Below are 27,476 nucleotides of genomic sequence, written 5' to 3'. Positions count from 1 at the left end.
GAAACAAAATTTATTTGGCTCCTCTGCTCAGGAGGTCTTTTGTTTGAAGAAAAGGCAAAATCTGTGCAAACAGGTAAGGATTTCCTGCAAGTACAACCACCGAGATTCAGCAGAAACTGGCCTACTAAGAATTGGTCCTTTCCAGACTCGGACAGAGCCCAGAGAGGCAGGAACAGATACCCGAGAGGCAGAGGCCAATCGAGGGGCTCCTACAGAGGCCGTCAGTGGCAGCCTGCCAACCAGAGGAGTAGTGCAACAGCAGCAACAACGACTACTACACCAGGACAGGCTCAATGACTTTACTCTGATTCCGCCTACCAGGGATCAACTGGAAGCACCCTTGGGCGGAAAGCTGGCTTTATTCTCAAAAAACTGGCATTATATTACAAGGGACACATGGACACTGCAAATAATAGACAAAGGATACAGGTTCCACTTCCACACTTTGCCAAAAAGAAACGGAATGCCAAACTTACCACCAAATCAGAGGGCAGAGGCTTTAAAGCAGATCAGCAACTTGCTTCAAATGAAAGCCATAGAAAAGGTACCACTTTCAGAACAAGGCCAAGGATTTTACTCAAGACTATTCCTTGTACCAAGAAAAGAAAATCAATGGAGGCCTATTCTCGACCTGTCCGCACTGAATACTTACCTAATTGTGCCAAAATTCAAGATGCTGACACTACAGCAACTTCTTCCCATGTTGGGCAAGGAGTCTTGGCTGGTGACTCTAGATCTCAAGGAGGCATACCTGCACGTCCCTATTCGACCAAGTTGCAGAAGACACCTCAGATTTCTTGCAGGATCAGAGCATTATCAATTCTCAGCATTGCCCTTTGGCTTATCTACTGCACCCAGAGTATTCACGAAATGCCTGGCATCCGTAATTGCACACTGCAGACTTCAGGGGATTCAGATCTACCCTTATCTGGACGACTGCCTTATACAAGCGAACAACAAGGGAAATTTGATAAAGGACTTGGCCTATGCCATCCACCTGCTACAGGCCTTGGGATACACAGTCAACATCCAAAAGTCAGGACTTGTACCATCCCAAAGAATAACCTTTTTGGGTGCAGATCTGGACACAACCACCCAAATGGCCTTTCTCACAGAAGAAAAACAAAAACAACTTCCAGATTACTTCATGCTTCTGACAAGACAAACTCAGCTTACTGCAAGGAAAATCCTGCAGGCCCTGGGTTACATGGCATCCTGCATAATTCTGATACCACAGGCCAGGCTGCATATGAGAAAATTACAATGGTACCTAAGGAGTGTATGGTCTCAACACAGTCACAGTTTAGAAACTTTGATACCAATCATTCCTTGCCTGCAAAAGGAATTTCTGTGGTGGGCTCAGGCCTGCCAGTCCAACAGAGGGTTGCCTTTCAACAAACCAAAAACAAACCATCACCACGGACGCTTCAGACCGAGGATGGGGAGCACACACGGAGGACAAATGTATCCAAGGCTTATGGTCTCAAGGTCAGTTACGCATGCACATAAACCAAAAGGAAATGCTGGCAGTGATGCATGCAATCGAGGCTTTCAAACCCTACCTCCATCAAGGCCACCTGTTAATAAGGACAGACAACACCACAGTCATGTGGTACATAAACAGGGAGGCACACACTCCTACCCTCTCTGCTGACTGGCTATGAATCTATGGGAACTATGCCTGAACCTCAATATCCAACTACAGTCCCAGTTCGTGCCAGGAAAAGAGAATACACTGGCAGACAGCTTAAGCAGAACTACCATGGATGCACACGAATGGATGCTGCACCCAGACATCTTCCAACTCATAGCAAAGGCGTGGATAATGCCGGAGATAGATCTGTTCGCTTCCCCCCTCAACCATCAACTGAAGACATTCTGCTCAAGGACATACCACCCACAAGCTTGGAGGGTGGACTCTCTCTCTTTCAGCTGGAAAGCTCTAAAAGTATATGCCTTCCCACCTCTCCCATTAATGTACAAGGTGCTACTGAAGATCAGGGAGGAGCAGCCAAGAGTGATTCTGATAGCTCCAGACTGGCCAAGGCAACACTGGTATCCATTACTGAGAAGCATGTCACAGGCAAAACCATGGCCTCTCCCCCTTTGGCCTCTTCTTCTGACACAGAACAATTTCAAGATCATGCATCCCAACTTGAAAACATTGCAACTAACTGCCTGGAAAATTCCTTAAATCCCAAACAAAATGTCTTATCACAGAGAGTGAAGGACATCATCTTAGAAGCTCGCCGGCCTTCCACAAGGAAGACATACTCAGCTAAATGGAAAAGATTTCTCATTTGGAGCACATCAAAAGGCTCAGATGTGACAGTGGCAAGCATGACACATATTCTGGAATACTTAGCAGAATTGTTCCACAATGGCCTGTCCTATTCTTCCATTAAGATCCATGCCTCAGCAATTTCAGCAGAATACAATGTGGATCCACCTATCTTCTCACACCCTCTCCTCAGGCAATTTCTGAGAGGGATCAAAAATATTAAACCTCCAAGAAAACCCCCTCTACCCACTTGGGATCTCAACTTTGTGTTGGAGAAACTAACACCTTCCTCCTTTTGAACCAGCAGCATCAGCGGATCTACAGTTTCTGTCTTGGAAAACTGCATTCCTTCTGGCAATAACTTCAGCAAGAAGAGTATCTGAGTTACAAGCATTAATGGCAGTACAGCCATTTCTTATCTTCCATCAGGACAGAGTTTCACTAAGAACCAATCCTACTTTTATGCCAAAGGTGGTATCTAGGGTATCCTTGAATCAAGCTATTCACTTGCCTACGTTCTTCCCAAATCCACAGAATAGAGGGGAAAGACTTCTGCACACCCTGGATATACACAGACAACTACGCTACTACTTGGACAGAACTAAAACTAGCAGAAAGACTGACCAACTATTTGTAGCATATGCTGCTGGGGTGCAAGGAAAAGCAATTTCCAAACAGACAATTTCAAAATGGATAGGAAATTGCATTCGATTTTGTTACTCCTTTCATGGAAAGACAGTTCCTGAAAACATCAGGCCTCATTCCACAAGGGCCACCACTACAGCCTTCCTACGAGGGGTGGCTACCAAGGACATTTTAGAAGCTGCTACTTGGAGCTCCGTGCATACATTTGCCAAACATTACAATCTACCTTTATACTCCAGATCCAGAGCAGGTCTTGCTACTGCAGTCCTGCAGGGGATATTAACTACACCATCCTTTTCTTAGTACCTCCTCCCCCAGATTGGCTATAGTATTCTACCCATATGTCATGACTGCAGATTCTTCCTTGAAGGACATAGTACAGTTTTGTACCTACCATAAATGTAGATGTCCGATAGGTAATCTGCAGTCAGGTTTACCCTCCCTCCTACCCCTCTGTGATATTCCTAGGGTACTTACCCCTCTTTTAGCTAGCTGGGGGAATCTATTATGGTGTATTTGTTTGTATATACATGTATATAATTATATAATTTTGCAAATGTTTGGGACTTTTTTGCATTTATCCAAATTTAGCCTTCCTAGAGGGCACCTGGCATCTGGGGCAAGAAAAACTGAGGAAAATGGCATTGGCTGATGCTTTTATACCCCAGACGCTCTGATGTCGGGGAAAGTGCGACATCAGCCGAGGCCAGACCCAGACTTTGGAATCCGGCCGACCGAAGGGCTGCCTGAGGCAGGACAACCCATATGTCATGACTGCAGATGCATACCTATAGGACATCTACATTTATGGTAGGTACAAAACTGTACTTTATGGATGTTATCTTGGAGGCCAGGAGGCCCAGTACCAGAAAATTTTATGCAGAAAAATGGAAGAGATTCTGCGCTTGGAATCAGGAAAAAGGCATTGACACGTATGTACCAAATATCCCTCAGATTTTACAATATCTAACCGAGATGCTGGACAAAGGCCTTTCTTTCTCATCAATTAAGCTTCATGTCTCTGCCATTTCAGCCCATTACAATATGGAACCACCTATCTTTTCTCATCCTTTAATAAGGAAGTACCTCAGAGGGGCCAAAAACATCAGGCCTCCAAGGAGCGCACCAATTCCCGCATGGGACCTCAATTATGTCTTGGAAAAACTCACACTGCCTCCTTTTGAGCCAGCCTCAACAGCGAATATAAAATTCTTATCCTGGAAAACAGCTCTTCTAGCAACAACCCCTGCAAGATGAGTCTCTGAGTTACAAGCACTCATGGCTGTGGAACCTTTTATCATTTTTCATCCAGACAGGGTTTCTCTGAGGACAAACCCAACATTTATGCTTAAGGTGGTGTCCAGTGTGGCCCTCAACCAAACCATTCACTTGCCTACCTTTTATCCAAACCCACAGAACAAGGGTGAGAAAATTCTGCATTATTTGGACATGCACAGACAGCTACGCTTCTACTTGGACAGAACTAAAGCTTTCAGGAAGACTGAATAGCTTTGTGTCATGTGCTTCAGGATCACAAGGAAAGGCTATCAAAACAGACTATTTCTAAATGGATAGGCCATTGCAATCCTTTACTGCTATTCTCAGCATGGCAAATCAGTGCCTAAGGACATTAGGCCTCATTCTGCCAGAACAGCAGCCACTTCAGCCGCCTTCCTCAGAGGAGTACCAACCAAAGACATCTTAGAGGCTGCAACTTGGAGTTCAGTGCACACTTTTACAAAGCACTACCACTTACCTCTTTACTCTAAATCTAGAGCAGGCTTTGCCACTGCAGTTCTGCAGGGCCTCATAGCCTCTCCTAATCCTATTTAGTCCAGCCACCCATCCTCCGCTTTGGGATTCAACCCAAGAGTAATGACTGAAACAGTGAAACACAATGAACGTAGTACAGTTGTGTACCTACCATATATGTAGATATTAGAGTGTATTCACTGTTGCAGTCCAGGTTACACTCCCACCGTCCCTCTTTCTTTTGCTGGGATTTATCTGTACTTCTCTATTCTATACAACCTAAGTGGTGTATTTGCTTGTAGATTAAGGAAATTTTTCTTTACTGCATGTATGTTTATTGGCAAATTATATTTAGCCTACCCTTTTGGGGGCACCTGATATCTGGGGCAAGAAAAACTGAGGAAAATGGCGTCTGCTGCATCTTTTATACCCCTAGCGCACTGACGTCAGGGAAGAGGTGACAGCAACCGACACCGGACCAGGACTTTGGAATTCGGACTGACTGCGGGTAGCCTGCCAGCAGGATAACCCAAGAGTAATGACTGCAACAGTGAATACACTCTTAACATCTAAATTTATGGTAGGTACAAAACTGTACTTTCTTCCTGTCTAATCCCATTTCAAGACGGGGAAAAAAAGCTGACCTGTCCTCTTCTCGCATAGTATCTTCTACTTCAGTCTGTGTGCAGCATTGATTTCCCTTTTTTTCCTAAGGTGCACAGAACTACAGGTACTGCAAATGGGGCCTTACCAGTACTTTTTAAAATATCATTATTACATTCCCATCCCTGGATGCTTCATACCATCTGACTTTGCTTCACTGCTATTCTTTCACACTGTGCTTTGGTGATTGAGATTTTCTGTATTACCACCCTAAGCTTTCTCTTGCTGTTGGATTTTCAGTTAGACTCCAATTGTGTATTTTTGTGCTGGGCTGTTATTACATGGGTACAGAATCACCCACTTGGAAGGGTTGTAGTGAAGCTACCAGTCGTCTTGGATGAGGCTTCCAATGTCTTGACATCTCTTGTGCTTGCTTCCTCAATGTTGCTCTTACTCTGCAGACAAGCTAATAGTTTTCTGTGGCTTGTGTTAACTCTGACAAAAACCTATTGAAATAAGACTGAGTCCTTAACTGCAAACTTGGAACACCACTTTGTCACACCCATTATTTTCTGTTGTCTAACCATTGCTGTTCTTGATCATATGTTTTCTCTGCCCAGTCTTGTCCCATTTATCTTTATTAGAGGCGTTTGTTGAGAGACCACATCAGCTGCTCTGCTAAAACCCAAGCAGAGAACTTCAAAAGATAGAAGAAAATGTAAAGCTCACTGGACACTTGATCCCATTTCAGTAGTGAATAGTTGCCTGTGAAATGGCTTGATAAGTCACAATTGCAGATGGAGGCTGTCTGAATCAAACCCAGGACTGCTTGCAGGGTCTAGGCCTTAGCAACATATACTCTTAAACCTCAGCACCAGACTTCCATAGGATTACTCCAGTCTGTCTCCATCATAACCCAGTTGCAAAATGGAATCATGTTTGAGGGGATCTTTCTTTGAATCCATGACTGACTGACCAAGCCATTATGTTGCAGAAACCTACCAATTCCTACCTCCAGCATCAGCTGCATTGCTTTGCCTACCCCAAGGTTAGACTAATATGTTCATTTTTTAGGCCACTCCTGAAACATGCTAAGCATAGGACTATGTCCATCCCCACTTGACACCCCAGTGATCTTATTCCTCACTATGAGCACCTTTTCACCACCCTGGTTACTGTACACTCCCTATTTCCCATCCCATTGATCTGCTTGTCTTTTGACTGACTAATCTTGATGACCCATTTACAACTGATTCTGCATTTTGATTCATTGCTTTTGTACACATAACTGGGAAATGGCAGAACTAAGAATTTTCATTTGAACTGAATCAAAGCTGGACTTATTATTTTCAAAAATTTCTGATAAAATTCACTGGAGGAAGTAGATATGTGCTTCATAGAATAAAAAGCCTTTCTGTTTTTACTCATTGTTTTGAGTTGGTTTTCCTCACAAACTGCATTTAGACATTTAAAAGCTTTCCTGTGTACTGCAGTACTTGTGCCTGATGTTGCTGTAGTTGCACTTCATTTCATGATGACCCAAAATATGTATGTGTCAGAGAATATGCTTAAGTTCAGTGCATTTTGCCATTACAAGAACTCCACTATGGTTAAAACCCAGAAAATGACTTGGAGAAAAATAAATGTGCTTAATTTATTTTTCTCTAGTTTCTGTGAAAAAAAATGTGCTTACTTTATTTTTTTTCTGGTGCAAAACTAAAATTGTTCACATTACCAATAAACAGATATAAAAAAAATTCACACTGCCTTGCAAATTAGCTTTTGACAGAAGTGTGACAAGAAAGGAAAAGCATGCAGCAGCAATAAAATGCACAGAAAACTGTACGATGCCCTGAACAAATTGAAAAATGTATTTTAATTTGTGCTCTGCTTCTATGCTGTGCTGGATCCAAAGTCTTCTTAAGACACAAAGTCTTGCTGGCTGTTTATTGCTCAATCATAGAGACAGAGCTTTGCATGACTCCATCTGTAGTCTGTTTAAAACACCAAGCCTTTCAAATTGCACACTGATAAAGAAATATATTTTGCAGCTATAAGCAGTTACAGATAACTTATTTTATAATAAACCACACATACTCTGTCAGTTTGTTTCCTATATTTACAATGTTTTCCTTCATTACATATATGAATGATTAACTTCTACAAAATACCTCTCTGTCCCTCTCACATAACTGAATTACAACAGTTGTTAGAGTGCTAGTCACGCACATAGATTTTATTTCCTCTTGGTATCTTTTTTGGCCTTCTGTGGGAAGTTGCATAATGTCTGTTTTTAGACTTTTCTATTGTCCTGTCAGCAGTCCTGCTGATGTGAAAATGCACAATTGCACGCAATCAGAATAACAGAAGTATGAAAGGAAACGTCTGTTCTGTTCCTATTGAAAAAACATGACGTATTGCTGAGTTTATAAAAAAGGATGTCTGTTAATAGATATTTGTTCTGCAAACATGAGAAAATCATGTAATACTTGCTTTCCAGTATTGCTTTTAAAGTTTCTTTTTGATGCTGTGAAGAGAAGCCTGTATGTTATACATATAGTATGAATGCTCATTTTACATTGCTAAACTCTATACATATATTCAAGCAAACTTTTTATTCTATGCTTTATCTTTTAGCATATTTACAACAGAATTCATTTCAGCCTTATATTCATAATCTCTAACAATTCCCTCTTTTTTTAGACGTACTCAAAACACTTTATGCTGATATTTTTTTCATCACATTATATAGAAAACACATTAAGAAACAAAACTTTTAGTCTTCTTTTGATACAAGTCAAAATGCAATTTTACACAGTTAATACAATGATATTAAGTATTACTACCAAAACTGAATGTATTTAACAACTTTTTCTTTTGCAGACCATTCTGTGAAAAATATTTCATCAATGAGCTGTCTGCTTTAATTTTATTTTTAACTTGATTAATTTATTCTTTTGCAATTACAGAATTTAATTTATAAATTAGAACTGTTCTATTAACTCTTTGCAACTGTTGAATTAACTATGAGACAAGAACCATGTGCTACTGCAAGCATTTATACACTGCTGAAAATATACAGTTTCAGTGTAATTTTAACCATAACATTGTGGTTCTTTTTCTGAACTGCTCATTAACATCTTGGTAAAGTAATGAACTAGACTTAGATAATAAATATTTGAATGCAATTATTTCAGTATATTTAATACTTGAGTATTTAAAAAATACATGATTTATACACTAAAAAATGTTATATACATATTAGTCCATTAGCTGTATGAATACAGTGTTTTAATATAAGACTAACTTAAAACCAATGATAATATTACAACTTGACAAATTACTTTTGAAATTATTACAATGTATCCTGTACAGTATGTATTTACAGACTGTTTGCTATTCATGCATTTTAATCTAGTAGGTACCCTGGACCTATTTTTTTTAAACATGGTTTTTCACACATTCATTACTAGACATTAATTTTATCTGTACTGAATTCTTCTGCATTTGTACATACAAAGAATGTAAAGTACATTTAGTCTAATCTTACAAATTTAATGACATTAATATTAAGCAAAATCTTGGAAAAGTTTTATGTCTCTTTAGAAATATCTAGTGGAACTGGCACCAAAGACATACGTCCTGTTATTTTAAACTACATACTCAGCAATTAGAAACTTTCATGCTTTTTTATACCGACATTGTTTTGCCAAAAACATATTAAAAATAGTGACCAGTCTTGTTATTAAAAACATTTATGCATTTTGCATATCTTTATTCTCTCTTGTATAGCTTTAATAAAGCAATTTTAAGCCATCTCTTGTTTTTAAACCATCTCTTGTATAGCTTTATAGTTTAACAGGTTGTAAATGCAATTTAATACCAAACAATACAATAATAACTAGCATAAAATATCTTGGACTTTCAGATTTACTCTGTTTACCAGTGTTTCTTATGCACTAATACCTTGTTTTTTCCTCCCCCCCCCCCCCCCCAAAAGAGTATTGTCAAGAAATGAATGAGAGATTATTTCTTCCTGTAGCTCTATTTCAGACCCTTGTGCAGTACTACTTATACAGTCAGTGTAAAACTGACAAAGTATCCCTCCCCCTGCAGCATTGCAGTATTGTTTATCTACTTTATGCTGTGAGAATAGAATGTATGTCAGCCCAACACTTTGGTTATACATTTGCTTTATTTGGTTACTAATAAACTATGGACTTTTGTCTGATTTGATATTCTTTATAAAGCTTTTGCTGTTTACTACTACTGTTAGGTATTTATACCTTTCTGCATAATTGATTTGAACTGTATGTATACTATAGCCCATCTGCTGGCTGTACTTGATGCAACTGAGTTTTTTTTTTTTCTTTTAACATTTACTTGCAAACAGATAATCAGTGACATCTATGCACAATTGTGACATTTTATTACAATTATCAAATAGTGTTGCCTGTAAACATTTTAACAGTTATATTTTAATCTACTTGTCTGGCAGTCAGTCTTGTTTCTTATCTTGCCAACATTTCCTGTAACTATTCATCTAGTCTAGGAAGGTCTGAGCTCACATTTCAGACTCTGTAGACTGTAGTTAATTCTTTTGGCATTTTCCTTTAATTTGATTGTGATTTGCATAACTATGCATTTATACTACGTAAATAGAAATTATTTTACAATTAGCTTACATGGATTTCAGTATTTATTTAACTGCTCTGCCATTTATTTTACAAAGACTGTTTGACTAATACCATCTGTGATTTTATTGCTTTTTAAAATTCAGAACTTTAACTGTTTGGTGTGATGTTACTACACAGTTATAAAAAAAATTGTAAAAAACAAAATAGATGTTAGCTTAACTAACACATTTTATATTTGCATTTATATTTGCTGTTGTCTGCCTTTTATTCTTGCGCATTGTACTTCAGATAAAAAGAAAATACATGCATGTCAGTCTCGTGACTAAATCTTTAAGCATGTCAATCTTGTGACTTTAAATCTTTACTCTTGACTATTTTTATTTAATTTGTATACACTAGAAGTGTTTTGTTTGCCTTTTGACTATGCTATGAGTGGCAGTTATATGCTCTACTTTACTGTAGTACTGATAAATATCTTGCTTTAAACATTTTAGAATGATTTGTCCAGGCATCAGATCCTACCATCCTACCATGTATATTCAACCATTTTCAAAACAAACATATTATAAAATATATCTGTCTTGTACAGATCAGCTGTAGTTTCCTGCTCTTTCCCAATGTTCTCAAGCTCAGCTAATTTATTTCCTTCGTCTTGTAACTGCTGTTTAAGAGATGTTCTTCGTTCCACATTGCTGCAGTCCTAACAATTGGGGTAGTCCGCTGTCCAGTCGGCCCGAATACCAAAGTATAAGGCTGACGTCGGTCAGGGCGCATTAGACTGACGTCAGTACGTCAGGGTACTAATGCGCATGACCGACGCCATATCCTCAGTCTTTTTTGCCGCATGGTCCGATGCAGAAGCAGTTTTGCGAGTGCAGGTTGGCGTTCTGAAATTTTCTGAAGTCGGAGTTTCAGACCGAATCAAAGTTGGCTAAGTACCCGTTGGGAACATTTTGGTTTTTTCTTGCCTCAGTATTTAACCGGATGTCAGAAAAAGTGAATAACTGTATTTCTTGTGGGAAACAGATACCTCATAGGGATTACCATACCTTGTGTATACCTTGTTTAGGGCCTGAGCACGACGTTGTTGGATGCCGCTCTTGTGCTAGATTTAACAAACGCACTATTAAGAGACGGTTAGACTGTGCCAGGTTAGTGTTTGGGAAGCGTTGTAATTATAAAATGCCGTCGGATGCTCCGACGCCCGCTTCGTCCAAAAAGCGCAAGGACAAAGCAGTGAAGCCTAGGGTTGATGAACCGGCAGTCCCAGACGTCGGCTCTTTAGAAGGCTCAGTGGAGCCAGAGGTTTTGCCAGGAGTCTCTTTGGAGTCTCAGGCTGAGACTTTACTGTTGCAGGATGTGCCTTCTCAGGAGGTAGGCCAGGCTGAGGGGGCTTCTCAGGTAACTGTTCTTCCCTCTCTTCCCAAGGTAGTTAGAGCTTCTCCTTCTGTTTCCAAAACCTCTTTGAGAGGTAGGCCAAGTTTAGCTTCAGTGGGGGCTTCTCCTAGCACTTCAGGTTCTGTGCCTAAGAAACATATGCTTAAAATGGCAGAAGATTTAATTACTCTGATTAGAGGTTCTATGCCCCCTCCTGATAAGAGGCCTAGGGTGGAACCTGAGTTTGAGAGTTTTGAACAGTGTTCAGAGGCTTCTGAGTCTTCTGGAAGATGTACAGGAGTATCCTCCTTATTCTGATTCTGATGTGGATGATTCCACTCCTACAGCTTCTCCTCCTGAGGATTTCTCATTTTCAGAAACTCTGCATTCCATGAGAGAGCACTTTAAATGGGAAGGCCAAGATTACTCTGATTCTAGGAAAAGGCTTAGGGAATTCTTGTTTTTACCCCAGCATAGGCCCTTAGCTATACCTCCTGTGTTGAATGTGGTAGAAGATGTTTTTGCAGAGGCTTCCCTGAACCCTGATTCCTTGCCTCCTGCTCCTGTTAAACCTGATAGGTACTATAGGGTGCCTGAGGCTCATAAGTATCTTTTAAGAGTCCTAGGGCAGACCCGAGACTGTTTCTCAGGGACCTAAAGGTGTTAAGGCCTCTGTTGTTAAAAACCCTGTTCCCACTGATAAAGAGGCAAGGGCTTTGGATAGATGGGGAAAGAAAGTGTATACTACTTCCACTTTAGCCATGAGGGCGTTGAATTGTCAGTTTCACATGCTAAAATATCAACATTATCTCCTTTCACAATTGAAATCTAAAGTGGATGCTTTGGCGGAAGGTATTGAGTGTAAAGAGTTGCTGGATTTAGTTCATGTGTCTGAACAAGTGGGTAAGCATTCTTTGCAATGTGGTTTTGATGCTGTACAGGCCTCCTCGAGGGTGGCTGCCACTAGTTCTGTTCTTCGCAGGCATGCCTGGTTGAGGGATCAGAATTTAGCTGAGCATGTTAAGACAAGGATTTTGGATGCTCCTTTACAGTCTGATGTGTTGTTTGGTTCGCCTGTGGAAGCAGTTTTGAAGAAAATGGAGGACAAAGCTAAGTCTATGCAAACTGTTAAAGATTTTTTGCAGGTGCAGCCACCGAAGTTTAGTAGAAATTGGCCTACTAAGGGATGGACATATCCTGCTTATGATTCCCAGTCTAGGGGTAGGTCTAGACGTGGTAGGGGCAGAGCTCAAGGTGCTTTTAGGCCTAGAACAGGGAGTTCACCTGCTCACACTTCTGGTGAGGGCAGGGGTCAGTCCTTTCGTAAACAGACCCAATGACCTGCCTTTTCAGCTGCCAGTAGATTCTCGTCTGGCAGCTCCTCTGGGAGGAAGACTGTCTCTTTTCAAAGAAAATTGGGATTTAATTACTCAAGACAGATGGGTGTTGGATATCATTCACCATGGTTACAGGTTTTATTTCCATACATTGCCCCCATTCAAAGGCATGCCAGACGTTCCTCCTCCACAAAGGAAAGAGGCTCACAAGCAAATTTCTCAGTTACTCCAAATAGGGGCCATTCAGCCAGTCCCTGTCTCAGAAAGGGGCCTAGGATTTTATTCTCGCCTGTTCCTAATACCAAAGAAGGGGAACACGTGGAGACCAATTTTGGATTTATCTATCCTCAACACTTATCTGGACATTCCCAAGTTCAAGATGTTGATGTTACAACAGCTTTTACCTCTGCTGGGCAAAGATCACTGGATGGTAACTTTAGATCTCAAGGAAGCTTACCTTCATGTGCCTATAAGACTAAGTTGCAGGAAGTATCTGCGTTTCGAGCTGGAAATTCTCATTATCAGTTCTCTGCATTGCCCTTTGGCTTATCTACTGCCCAGAGTATTCACAAAGGTTCTGGCTCCAGTGATAGCTTACTTCAGGCTAAAAGGAATTCAAATCTATCCTTACTTGGACGACTGCCTGATTCTGGCTCAAGAAAAGGAAGACCTTCTACAGCATCTGGAATATGTTATAGCAGTGCTAAGATGCCTAGGGTATTCTGTGAGCGAAATAAAGTCCAGTCTAGTACCCTCTCAAGACATGTGCTTTCTGGGTGTGAGACTGAATACAGCAGCCCAGATGGCCTTTTAACCCCGGACAAACAAAAGAGTCTATCACTTTACTTCCATCAACTATCTCATCAGTCCGTGCTGACTGCAAGGACAGTCCTTCAAGCATTAGGGTTCATGGCATCTTGTATTCTGGTGCTTCCCAATGCCAAACTGCATATGAGGAAGCTACAATGGTATCTCAAAATGTATGGACACAGCACTGCCAGGATTTGGACACTGTCATTCAAATAATACCTTGCCTTCAAAAGAATTTTTGTGGTGGGCTCAGGAATGTCACCTAAACAAGGGACTCTCTGTGACCCGACCAGAGGCGAGTCAGATTTTAACGACAGATGCCTCGGACATTGCTTGGGGAGCTCATCTAAATGGAAAGTGGATACAAGACAAGTGGCCTGCCAGACTACAGCATCTACATATCAACATGAAGGAGATGTTAGCAGTCCAGTTTGCATTAATGGCTTTCAAGGAGTTACTTCTTCCAGGGCAGGTGTTGATTCTAACAGACAACACAACTGTCATGTGGTACATCAACAAACAAGGGGAACACATTCTTATCCTCTATGCAGGCAAGCAATGATTTTATGGGAGACAGCGCTCAGCTTGCAACTAACTCTTCAGGCAAGGTTTCTGCCGGGAGCACAGAACTCCTTAGCAGATGTGTTAAGCAGGCAAATCATGGATCCCCACAAGTGGAAACTGGATCTTCATGTATTTCAGAAATTGACAGTGTCATGGGGAACTCCAGACATAGATCTGTTCGCTTCTCCACTAAACCACCAGCTGCCAAAGTTTTGCACAAAGGGGTTTCATCACACAGCTTGGAAAGTGGATGCTCTGTCTTTCAGTTGGAAAAATCTTCATGTGTATGCCTTTCCACCTCTGCCTCTTCTTCCAAAGGTGCTCTTAAAGGTCAGACAAGACAAGCCAAGGATGATTTTGATAGCTCCAGATTGGCCTCGGCAACACTGGTACCCACTACTAAGGAGTCTGGTAAGGAAGCCTCCATGGCCCTTACCTTTGATTCCACATCTGTTATCTCAGAAGGACGGTCATCTGCTCAATGTCAAGCTTCACTCTCTTCATCTGACAGCCTGGCATATTCTGTGTTGAAACACAGCAGGTCTCAACTTCCTCAACAAGTTTTAAATGTGATTATGGAAGCCAGAAGACCTAGTACAAGGAAAGTGTGCAGAAAAATGGAAGAGATTTTTGTTTTGGAGTACAGCAAAGAATTTGGAGATTTCTGAGCCTAATTTGAGTGTGGCTCTTCAATATCTTACTGAGTTATTGGACAAAGGTTTGTCCTTCTCTTCCATTAAGATTCATGCTGCAGCAATTTCAGCTCACTATGATTGTGACCCACCATTGTTTTCGCATCCTTTGTTCAAGCAGTTTCTTAGAGGGGCAAAGAATATAAGACCCCACGTGAGCTCCTACTCCTGCTTGGGATCTCAATTTTGTGTTGGAAAAACTTACTCTACAACCTTTTGAGCCTGCAGCTACTGCTGAATTGAAATACTTGTCATGGAAGACTGCTTTTCTGTTGGCTATTACTTCTGCAAGAAGGGTGTCTGAATTGCAGGCCCTTATGGCAGTTGAGCCCTTTTTGATTTTCCATAAGGATAGGGTATCATTACGTACTAATCCTTCTTTTATGCCTAAGGTGGTTTCTAGTGTGGCTTTAAACCAAACTATTCATTTGCCTACTTTTTATGCAGACCCCCAAAATAAAAGGGAAAAGATTTTGCACACTTTAGATGTGCACAGGCAATTGCGTTATTATTTGAGCAGGACTAAGGATTTTAGGCAGTCTCAGCAGTTGTTTATTTCTTTTGCTTTGAGTTCGCAGGGCAAGCCTGTGTCAAAACAAACTATTTCTAGGTGGATTGGGTTTTGCATTGCATTTTGTTATTCCCATCATGGCAAGGAGATTCCAGCTGGGATTAGGCCTCATTCCACTAGGGCTACTGCCACTTCAACAGCATTTCTAAGGGGGGTGGCGACTAAGGATATTTTGGAGGCAGCTACTTGGAGTTCAGTGCATACTTTCTCTAAGCATTATCACCTTCCTCTCTACTCTAAGTCTAGGGCTGGTTTTGCCACAGCTATTTTGCAAGGCATGTTGTCAGCTCCTGCTACTTTATGATTTACCAGCCTCCCTTACCTCTGCTTTGGGATTCTACCCAATTGTTAGGACTGCAGCAATGTGGAACGAAGAACATAGTACAGTTTTGTACCTACCATAAATGTAGATGTTCGAGGATCCACATTGCTGCAGTCCAATCCCTCCCTCCTTCCCCTCTGTGTTTAGGGGTGGTTGTGTAGGTGAGGTTATATGCTGATATTTTTGTATAGATTGTACATATTTTTGGTGCAGGTATATTGGGCCTTGTCTTTTTAGGGTCTTCTGACATCTGGGGCAAGAAAAGACTGAGGATATGGCGTCGGTCATGCGCATTAGTACCCTGACGTACTGACGTCAGTCTAATGCGCCCTGACCGACGTCAGCCTTATACTTTGGTATTCGGGCCGACTGGACAGCGGACTACCCCAATTGTTAGGACTGCAGCAATGTGGATCCTCGAACATCTACATTTATGGTAGGTACAAAACTGTACTTTTCCTGTAATGTTGCATGGTCTTTCTGATCTTTAGTAACCTGTTCTGCTGAATCTGAAACTCCTATGCACTTTTGAAAAAATGTATGTACAACTTGTCTAAGCTTCCTGAACTCATTGTCTGTCATTTAGAAGTTTGTTATACTCTTTTGTAACAAAATCTACTAGAGGTTCTGTCAGTAACTGATTTGACTGTTGCAACTCTGAAATAAACCTTTTACATCTGGTGACAGAACATAACTGTCCAACATTTGAATATAATCTCAGCATATTAACTTTTCTTGGTTCTTTACCATTACAATTTTTTGTCTGTACTGTCTAACATTTGAATAGTGGCATGCACTGTATTTTTATGACATTGTACACACAAACATTTTTTATACTACATATGATTTTGTTTTAGATATCCGTCAAATATTGTAATCCATTTGCATAATGCATTACTATTAACTTGCAATCCATTTGCATAATGCCTTACTATTAACTTGCCCTAATAAGGTTTTACATTTGCTAATATGCTGTATATTGTATATACGTTTCATTCTGTTATGATTATTACCTCTATGGCATTCATACTGTATGTAACCCAGAAGAATTTTCTTACCAGTCAACAGAGAGGCAGATGGCCAAGCCGCTTTGTAGATGGTTGAAAAGTCTCTGTAGTCACTTAAGTTGGTACAGCAAAACTGGCAGTTTGTCTTACAACTTTGTATTGTACCTTGTTTGGAGAATTTATGGCACTGCTCCCCTTTCTGCAATGCAGTCTCACTGGATTTAGACATCTAATAAAAACTGTATTATTGCTGCAAACTGTAGAAAACTGTACAAATCTGAAGTACTTCACATAAACGTTAGTTACTGTGCTTTTACAGTAGTGACCTTATACAAGGCGTTACCCACTCACTCCCCCTGTTTTTGGATACAGGCTAGGAACATTTGTCAGGGTCACCATTGAAAAATGTATTTTAATTTGCACTCTGCTTCTATGCTGTGCTGGATCCAAAGTCGTCTTAAGACACAAAGTCTTGCTGGCTGTTTACTGCTGAATCAGAGAGACAGAGCTTTGCATGACTCCATCTGTAGTCTGTTTAAAGCACCAAGCCTTTCAAATTGCGCACTGATAAATATATTTTGCAGCTGTAAGCACAGTTACAGATAACTTATTTTATAATAAACCACACATACTTTGTCAGTTTGTAGCATGTATTTACAAAGTTTTCCTTCATTATAGATATGAATGATGAACTTCTACAAAATACCTCTCTGTCCCTCTCTCACTTAACTGAATTACAACAGTTGTTATATAGAGTGTTAGTCACGTACATAGATTTTATTTCCTCTTGGTATCTCTTTTGGCCTTCTGTGGGAAGTCACATAATGTCTGTTTGTAGACTTTTCTATTTTCCTGTCAGCAGCTCTGCTGATGTGAAAATGCACAAATGCACGCAATCAGAATAACAGAAGTATGAAAGAAAATGTCTGTTGTGTTCCTACTGAAAAAACAATGTATTGCTGAGTTTATAAAAAAGGATGTCTGTCAATAGATATTTGTTCTGCAAACATGAGAAAATCATGTAATACTTGCTTTCCAATATTACTTTGTTAGGCTTTTTCTTTTTGATGCTGTGAAGAGAAGCCTGTCTCTTATACATATAGTATGAACGCTCATTTTACATTGCTAAACTCTATACATATATTCAAGCAAACTTTTTATTCTATGCCTTATCTTTCAGCATATTTACAACAGAATTAATTTCAGCCTTATATTCATAATCTCTTAACACAAATGTAGTGACTTAACCCTGAAATGACCTACAAAACCATAAAAAGAAAGGGACTCCTGACTTTTTTTTTTGACCAGTAAACTCAAAAGCTCCTGTCTGAGTTCATTAGCAAGACTTGTATGCATGTGCAGGTATGGGGAATATATACTGTAATTGAGGTATCTTGGAGTATTTCCTTAAACTCCCAAGGTACAGCACTCTTTATGATAGTGCATCAGTATTAGAGTTTTGATGGTGGGGGAGAAACCCCTTTTCAAAAATGCTTTAGTTGTACCGAGCGACTTTCAGCTTTTGTAGCATTTCTTTTTTACTGTTTACTTTCTTAACTTGTCATATGTGCAAATAAAGCCAGTCACTGGGAGCACACTATCCAACATCATTTTATTAAACCACCGCTTATCGAGCACAAATAAAAATGAACATAAAAAATAAGTATAAAAACAACATTTAGCACTTTTGTCTTGGTCAGTTGGACTTCATCAGAGTGACAACAAAAGACCAAGACTTCCTTTTATACTTATGACTCCTCCTTTCTGATTAAAAAAAAAAGGAAATAACCAATATTGCAGTGAATCACCACATAAAACTCACCCTTTCGTAGTCTGTCAAATGTTTAACATCAATCAATGCATTTTAAAAATGTATGTAAATATAAAATCTTTAAGCTGATGAAGCTGAAAATTATATAACCACAAAATATTCAATACATTAATTATATTCATAAACTGAAGCTCCACCCCTCTAAAATTAACAATGAATTAAAATAATTATACATGGAAATATATAAATGAACAATAAAAATTATACAGATGCCTTCATCCTCAAAACACTAGAGATGGAAACCAACTCATTAAGTCCAGACTTCCCAGTGGAGTTGATTTTTAGTTGCCATTTAAGTTCCTTAGCCAACAAATCTTTCTATGGCCCACTCCTTTTATCCAAGTTTACATTATCCACAATGTCAAATGTTAAAATATGACTGTTAGCTCTGATATAGTTAAATAGAGCATTACACTTTTAATATCATAAAAGTGCTGATAAAGCCTAACTATTGGTGCTTTTCTGTTTTTCCAATATAAAAATGAGGACATTCAGTACAGTGTGTGATGTACACCACTCAACTACTGAGACAAACTTTTGTGGAATGCACACCTTACCAAACCTTTCAGTAAAAACATGTTGCCCTTTCTAAAATCCGCTGGTACTGATTATGGTGTCCGCATATCCTCATACCGGAGGAGGTGGTCACCACTTTCCATCTCTCTCAAAGATTTTTAACACAAACATCCTCTTAAGTGACTCTAGGTGACGGCCCCAGTTGTTGAAACTGTTCAATAGAAAAAATGTCCCAATTTTTATTACACATTTCTAATGGCATTACAAATCTGGATTATATGACAGGGTCATGGCTTTACTAAAGTCTGATCTAACCTCCTTGCTGATTATTGTTGTGTGAAACAATTACTTTTACCTAACGGGGGAGTGATAAAACTCAACTTGTTTTTTGACCTCATCCATAATAGTCCTAACAAATGACTTGCCAAATGTGCATGTACAATATACAGGTATCACACTTCTAATATGGAGCCCAATGGCATATTATGTGAAACACTTAAACTGTAAACCAGGCCAACTAAAGTTCTTTTGAAACTTGTGTGTGCATGTGTTTGTGTATGCAATCTAATATGTATTTAATTTTGTGTACATTTCTTGAGGAAACGGTGTCCATGGTCTGGATGATGCACACTACACAGGCTAATATAGTTTTAAGAGAGAGATACTGTGTTTAGATTGAGCTGTTGTCAATAAATGAGTCTTGACTGTTCCTTTTTGTTTTTTTTCTTGTGCAGGTTCAGTTTGTGATTGTCTCTCTCCATGCCACCCAGTACTACTTCATGAGCCACTGCGATTACCAGTTTCCACTCTTCATTCATCTTGTCTGGATGTATGGCACATTCTTCTTCATCTTATTTTCCAACTTCTGGTATCAGGCCTATACTAAAGGAAAACGGCTGCCCAAGGATTGGAAGAAGGAAGGCAAAACAATATTGGAAAATGGCAAACCTGTTGAGAATGGTGTACTCCACCATGAAAATGGCGATGCCAGAAATGGCAAGCCAAAGTGGAACTAGAAGGCAGACCTAGCAAAAACTTCCCCCACTTATTTCTCCATTACACAACAGGTTCAAAGGCCAGTCAACAAGCTTAATTTAGTAAACATCTGGATGCTACTGGAAACTCACCAGCAATAAGAAGTGCCTGCAGACTATGGAAAAAAAAAACACAAAAGTGTAATGAAATTTTAATAAATGAAAGTGATCAGGCCATGCCCAGCACCATGTTTCAGTCCAGCACAGTGATATTGTTCTTTGGAATCCGTTTATATCCAAACTTCTATTTCATCCATTGGCCTGTAAACCTTGCTGGTGCATTCTGGAATTTGCATCACTGTGGGCATATAGATGGGGGAGGAGGAGTAGGAGATAAAAGGGGTTTGGAAAGCTAATCTGGGAGATTGTACCATTAAAGGAGCTCGAGGTATTTTATGGCTGCTCTATATGATAGAATTAATTGACTACCTTGCAATTGTACTTTGCATGTGGGAAGTGTGTAATGTTCAAGCATGGTCAAAGCAGAAAAAAAATGCTTTGCAGTTACAGCGGCTACTTGTGTAGCCTTGGTGTGTACAAATCAAATAACTGTTATTTTAACAGTGGCATCTTTATTAGTAAACTATACCCGCCCAAAAAACAGTAGCAATAAAAGCTGTGGGTTGTTTGATAGTAGGCCTTTTACTATATATACAAATGTTAAATAAATTATGACTAGCTAATAGACTCTCTCTTGTAGTGGTTTGTATTAAGTTGCAGGATTAATAGCAGTATTCGCATTAAAGGGATGTCAGTTGCATTTAATGAGTAGCCAAAGTCATAAGAATATTGCAGATGGCCATGAGGTATCAGTTATGTGACCAGGATAGCGATGCAGCATGTGTAAGTGCCAAGTCTGACAGTACTGAGAGTCTGGTAACAAACTGCTTTAGAGAAAACTTATGAAAAATGTTTCCTTTTTCCCCATATTCCTTCACATTTTATAGTCTAAATGTTTTAGTGGTAATTATGAACACTTAAGTGTTTAGAATGGGAACAGTTCTGTTAAATGACCACAACTGAAAGATTGTCCATTTATCACTTCACTGTTATAAGCCAGCAAATGTCTTAAATTGGTAGCATAACTTTCTAAGGGTTGTTTAATTTATATGTTTTTGCCTTTGAAATGTAACCCATTTGGTGCTTTTTAAAACTTGATTATTAACACAACAGTATCATGTGTTCCATTAGCAAAATATGTCTGCTTTCTGTATTTTTGACTGGTAGAATGCAGGGCTGGTAATCTGTAACGAACTCCAGAAAGTGTGTGATCCCTTTGAGTACAGGTGCATTGTGGAGAAGCAGCAGTAGATTCAGGCATTAAGTATATCATTAGCAGCCATTTGATCATGAGACGTCACCTTAGTTGGTTCAAAACGGTCTTGTTTGCCACTTTATGCTGACTGAATTGAGAGTTGAAGGTGAATATATATATATATATATATATATATATATATTAATGTTAAACCCTTTTGCGCCTGTGGTCTAAATTTGAAACTGGGTACTAACACAGTTGGGAGTGGGCTTTGTTTTAAGCAGCTAAGATTAATTTGAGCAAATGTGAGTGATGTACTTAAATACTCAGAAAATGACACTCCCGGTCCCAAACTATGCATTGAGATTTGAGAAGATTTATTAAACAGACGTGCAGCTCTATCAGCATTCTAAATCTGCAGCTGCGTATACACTCAGAAGTATTTGTTTACCTTTCTATACCTTATAGGTAACAGTAGAGGTCTGTTTGATATTCAGTGCAATTATATTGATTAAAATACTGTAATGAGCAAAATTAATACTGCTTCATAGTTCACTGACAATTTTCAGCCTGACACATTATTCCAGTGTTACCCATTTTAAAATTACTGTCCTTAATTACATGTGTACATTCTCCTAAAAAAATCTATTTGCAGCTTACACTATGAAAATCCTTGGGATATGTGTGAATGTTTGCTCTAGACAATTGTTATTGTTGAGGTGAAACCCTGATCTCAAGTGCAAAAATGGAGAGAAAAGGGGTCGTGGCCAGTGTAGATGTTCGTGTTTCACTGTTGCAGTCTTTACTCTTGGGTTATCCTGCCGGCAGGCTACCCGCAGTCAGCCCGAATTCCAAAGTCCAGGTCCGGCGTCGGTTGCTGTCGCCTCCTCCCTGATGTCAGTGCGCTAGGGGTATAAAAGATGCAGTCAACGCCATTTTCTTCGGTCTTTCTTGCTGCGCGGTGCCCGAAGCAAAAGCAGTTCGCAAGTGCTGGTCGGCTGACTCCAGAGATTTTCAAATATGAATTTCAGAACCGAAGTCTTCATTAAAGTTAAGTACCCCGTTGGGAAAACTTTTTTCTTGCTCCAGACCGATGTCAGAAAAAGTTAACAATTGTATTTCTTGTGGAAAGCAAATACCTCATAAGGATTTTCATTCTTACTGTATTCTTTGCCTAGGCCCAGATCACAACATTGCTAATTGTCAGTTTTGTGCTAGATTTAACCAACGCACTATTAAGCGTCGGTTCGATTTTGCATTTCATTACTTTGGCCAAAGGTTTAATTATATAATGCCGTCAGAACAGCCGACGACCGGAGTTTACAAAAAATGCAAGGAAAAGGATAGGCATCCGAGGTCTAAAACAGATGACGAGGCCTCCGTTAGGCCAGTCGCCGGTTCTCAGTGAGGTGCTTTCGCAGCCCCTGCTGCCCGCTACTTCAGAGCCACAGGCTGCTTCCGACTCCCACGTGGAGCCGACTGGGCGTCTGGATGCTCAAGGTATTGGACATTCGGAAATCATTCCCTCAGATGGGTCCGGAGCCGCTGAGCAGGCATCGGCTTCTGAGGGTGTTTTCAGACCTACACAGTTATATGTTAAACCATCTTCAGCTTCAAAGACTAAACCAGCTCTAAAGACAGAAACAAGTACAGCATTCTCCTACTCAGACTTCCATGCCTAAAAACAGATGCTTAAAATGGCCGAAGACCTAATTACTTTGATCAGGGGTTCCCATCCCCCTCCTGATAAGAGGCCTAGGCAAGAGACAGAATATGATTCTTCTGATCGGGTTTCTATTTCCTCTGATTCCTCTTCTGAACAGGATTATTCTATGCCTCTCTGAGGACTCTGATGCTGAAGAATCCATTCCTTCAGCCTCTGCTCCGGAGGATTATTCTTTTGTGGAAACCCTGCATACCATGAGGGAGCATTTCCACTAGGATAGCCAGGATTACTCTGAATCTAAGAAAAGGCTCAGAGACTTTCTGTTACTTCCACAGCACAGACCCCTTGCTATTCCACCTGTTCTAGATATTGTAGATGATGTATTTTCAGAGTCCGGCCTGTCCCCTGACTCTTTACCCCCTGCACCTGCTAAACCAGACCGATATTACAGGGTCCCGGATTCTCATAAATTTCTATACAAGAACACCGCTGCTGACCCAGAAACTGTATCTCAGGGTCCCAAAGGGGTCAAAGCTTCCACTGCAAAAAACCCTGTCCCCTCTATAGGGATTCTAGGGCACTGGGCAGATGGGGGGAAAAAAGTTTACACTTCTGCTACATTGGCTGTAAGCACTTTGAATTGTCAATTTCATATGCTTAAATGTCAGCAGTACTTAATGTCACTGCTTAAACAGAAAATGTTGACAAATACTGCATGTTCAGAGAACAAGGAATTGCGGGATTTATTGCATGCAGCTGAACAAGTAGGAAAGCATACTTTGCAATGTGGTTATGATTCACTGGAGGCCTATTGCAGGGCCACTGTTAAAGGTTCTGTTATTAGAAGGCATGCTTTGTTAAAGGAACAAAATCTGCCTGATCATGTTAAAGCAAAATTATTAGATGCCCCATTACATCATGATACTTTGTATGGTGCTAAAGCAGAAGAGTTGTTGAAGAAAATGGAGGATAAAGCGAAATCCATGCAGACAGTTAAGGATTTCTTAGTTACAGCCACCCAGGTTTAGCAGGAACTGGCCTTCTAAAAATTGGTCCTTTCCAGTGTCAGACAAACCACAAAGAGGCAGATACAGACGTCCCAGAGGCAGATCTCAGCCCCAAGGCTTATACAGGCATAAACAATGGGGTGCTCCTACCTCCAAAAGCGGAGAAGACAAATCACAACCTTACGGGAAACGGTCACAATGACTTTCCTCTGCCAGATCCAAGCACTTTCCTTTTGGCAGCCCCCTTAAGGGGAAAACTAGCACTTTTTTCATCAAATTGGCAAAAGGTTACCCAAGACAAATGGGTCTTGAACATAGTGTCCCAAGGCTACAGGTTCCATTTTCACACCCTACCAAGAGCAAATGGTATGCCAGACCTGCCACACAATCAATGGGCAGAGGCACAAAAGCAAATTTCAGCTCTCATGGACAATGAGGGCCATTCAACAAGTACCACAACAAGAGCAGGGGCAAGGATTTTACTCTACTTTTCTTAGTACCCAGAAAGGACAAAACATGGAGACCAATACTGGACCTGTCTATACTAAACACGTTTCTGGAAGTTCCAGAATTCAAGATGTTGACTCTACAGCAGCTATTGCCCATGCTGGGCAAGAAGCTTGGCTCATAACTTTGGACCTAAAAGAGGCATATCTGCATGTCCCAATCAGACATACCTCAGATTCATAGCTGGATCAATGCACTACCAATTCTCTGCACTGCCCTTTGGCTTATCTACTGCACCCAGGGTCTTCACAAAATGCCTGGCACCAGAAATTGCATTCTGCAGACAGAGGAATTCATATATACCACTACTTGGATGACTGCCTTATTCAAGCAGAGAACAAATACATTCTTCTAAAGCATCTGGCATTTGTAAAAAGATTACTAATTTGCCTAGGGTACACAGTAAATGAAAAGAAATCAAAACTTGTACCCTCTCAAGAAATAATATTCCTGGTTGCAAGCTTAAATACAAATGCCCAGATGGCTTATCTCACGCTAGACAAACAAAAGCAACTGACTTATTACTTCAAAAAATTGGCAAGAAAAACCCAGTTATCTGCAAGGAAAATCCTGCAGGCCTTGGGTTTCATGGCATCCTGCATTCTACTAATTCCATATGCCAGACTGCATATGAAGAAACTACAATGGTATCTAAAAGTGTTTCGACTCAGCATTGCCACAGCTTGAAGTCAGTAATTACCCTCATTCCCTGCCTACAACAGGAGTTTCAATGGTGGGCACAGGCCTGTCACCACAACAGGGGTCTGCCATTCACTTTACCTACAGCCAGACAGACACTGACAACGGATGCATCAGATTATGCCTGGGGGCCCATATGGCAGGAAAATGTATTCAGGGCACATGGCCTACAAGCCAGATGCATCTTCACATCAATCAAAAAGAGATGCTAGCTGTTCAGAATGCCCTGACAGCTTTCAAGGATCTACTTTCATCCAGGACAGCTACTGATAGACAGACAATACTACTGTCATGTGGTACATAAACAAGCAGGAAGGTACACATTCCTACTCCCTCTGCAGACAAGCAAAGACCTTATGGGACACAGCATTGACTTATCAAGTTCACCTGCAAGCACAATTCCTGCAAGGAAAAACAAATGCTCTGGCAGACGTACTAAGCAGAAACCTCATGGATCCCCACGAGTGGAAACTGGATCCACAAGTCTTCAGCATGATAAGGAAATGATGATGCCCAGACATCTGTTTGCCTCCCCTCACAACTGCCAATTAGAGATTTTGCACAAGGATTTATCACAACCAAGCATGAAGAGTGGACGCCCTATCCTTCAGCTGGAAAAATCAAACAGTATATGCCTTTCCTCCACTGCCTCTCCTTTGCAGGGTACTCCTAAAGGTCAGACAAGAGAAGCCAAAAATGATACTGATTGCACCAGACTGGCCACGCCAGCACTGGTACCCAATCCTAAAGAGCTCGTCTCAAGGTCCAGCATGGATATTGCCTCAAACTTCTCACTTGCTGACCCAACAAAACAATCGGATCCTGCACAGCCAACTCAGGACCTTGAATCTGGCAGCATGGCGGATACCGTAACCATTCAGAACAATCCTCTTTCTAAAGCTGTTATGGATGTTGTCTTGGAGGCCCAGTACCAGAAAATCTTATGCAGAAAAATGGAAGAGATTCTGAGCTTGGAACAAGGCATTGACACTTTTGTGTACCAGATATCCTTCAGATTTTACAATACCTAACTGAGATGCTAGACAAAGTCCTTTCTTTCTCATCAATTAAGATTCATGCCTCTGCCATTTCAGCCCATTACAATACGGAACCACTTATCTTTTCTCATCCTTTAATAAAGCAGTACCTCAGAGGGCCCAAAAAGATCAGGCCTCCAAGGAGGGCACCAATTCCCGCATCGGACCTCAATTATGTCTTGGAAAAACTCACTTTGCCTCCTTTTGAGCCAGCTTCAACAGCGGATATAAAATTCTTATTCTAGAAAACCGCTCTGCTCCTAGCAATAACCTTTGCAAGATGAGTCTCTGAGTTACAAGCACTCATGGCTGTGGAACCTTTTATCACTTTTCATCCAGACAGGGTTTCTCTGAAGACAAACCTAACATTTATGCCTAAGGTGGTGTCCAGTGTGGCCCTCAACCAAACCATTCACTTGCCTACCTTTTATCCAAACCCACAGAACAAGGGTGAGAAAATTCTGCATTCTTTGGACATACACAGACAGCTACGCTTCTACTTGGACAGAACTAAAGCTTTCAGGAAGACTGAGTAACTTTTAGTGTCATATGCTTCAGGATCACAAGGAAAGGCTATCTCAAAACAGACTATATCTAAATGGATGGGCCATTGCATCAGTTTCTGCTATTCTCAGCATGGCAAATCAGTGCCTAAGGACATTAGGCCTCATTCTACCAGAGCAGCACCCACTTCAGCAGCCTTCCTCAGAGGAGTACCAACCAAAGACATCTTAGAGGCTGCAACTTGGAGTTCAGTGCACACTTTTATAAAGCGCTACCACTTACCTCTTTACTCTAAATCTAGAGCAGGTTTCGCCACTGCAGTCCTGCAGGGCCTCATAGCCTCTCCTAATCCTATTTAGCCCAGCCACCCATCCTCCACTTTGGGATTCAACCCAAGAGTAATGACTGCAACAGAGAAACATGATGAACATAGTACAGTTGTGTACCTACCATAACGGTAGATGTTCGAGTGTATTCACTGTTGCAGTCCAGGTTACCCACCCACCATCCCCCTTTTTCTTGCTGGGACTTCTGTATTTCTCTATCCTTTACAACCTGTGTGGTGTATTTGCTTGTAAATGAAGGAAATGTTTATTTTTGTGCATGCATGCTTTATTGGCGTACCTTTCAGCCTACCTATTTGGGGGCACCTGACATCTGGGGCAAGAAAAACTGAAGAAAATGGTGTCAGGTGCATCTTTTATATCCCTGGCGCACTGACGTCAGGGAGGAGGTGACAGCAACCGACGCCGGACCTGGACTTTGGAATTCGGGCCGACTGCGGGTAGCCTGCTGGCAGGATAACCCAAGAGTAATGACTGT

The 27,476-nt window shown here is 40.6% G+C and overlaps 1 protein-coding gene across 3 annotated transcripts in view; it reads left to right on the top strand.

Moving 5' to 3' along the window:
* ELOVL1 (ELOVL fatty acid elongase 1) overlaps positions 1-21,154 on the top strand; it is a 1,026,911-nt gene extending 1,005,757 nt beyond the window's left edge. For all 3 annotated transcript variants that reach the window (XM_044085409.1, XM_044085410.1, XM_044085411.1), the window contains one exon: positions 19,680-21,154. In XM_044085409.1, coding sequence (XP_043941344.1) covers positions 19,680-19,961 — 282 coding nt within the window. In that variant the 3' untranslated portion in view covers positions 19,962-21,154. The remainder of the gene's footprint in view (positions 1-19,679) is intronic.
* The last annotated feature ends 6,322 nt before the right edge of the window (positions 21,155-27,476 follow it).

Source organism: Protopterus annectens, chromosome 10.part0 (assembly GCF_019279795.1).
Source record: "Protopterus annectens isolate FY-2018-M chromosome 10.part0, PAN1.0, whole genome shotgun sequence".
Lineage (NCBI taxonomy): Eukaryota > Metazoa > Chordata > Ceratodontiformes > Protopteridae > Protopterus > Protopterus annectens.
This window is presented reverse-complemented; position numbering and strand designations above follow the sequence as displayed.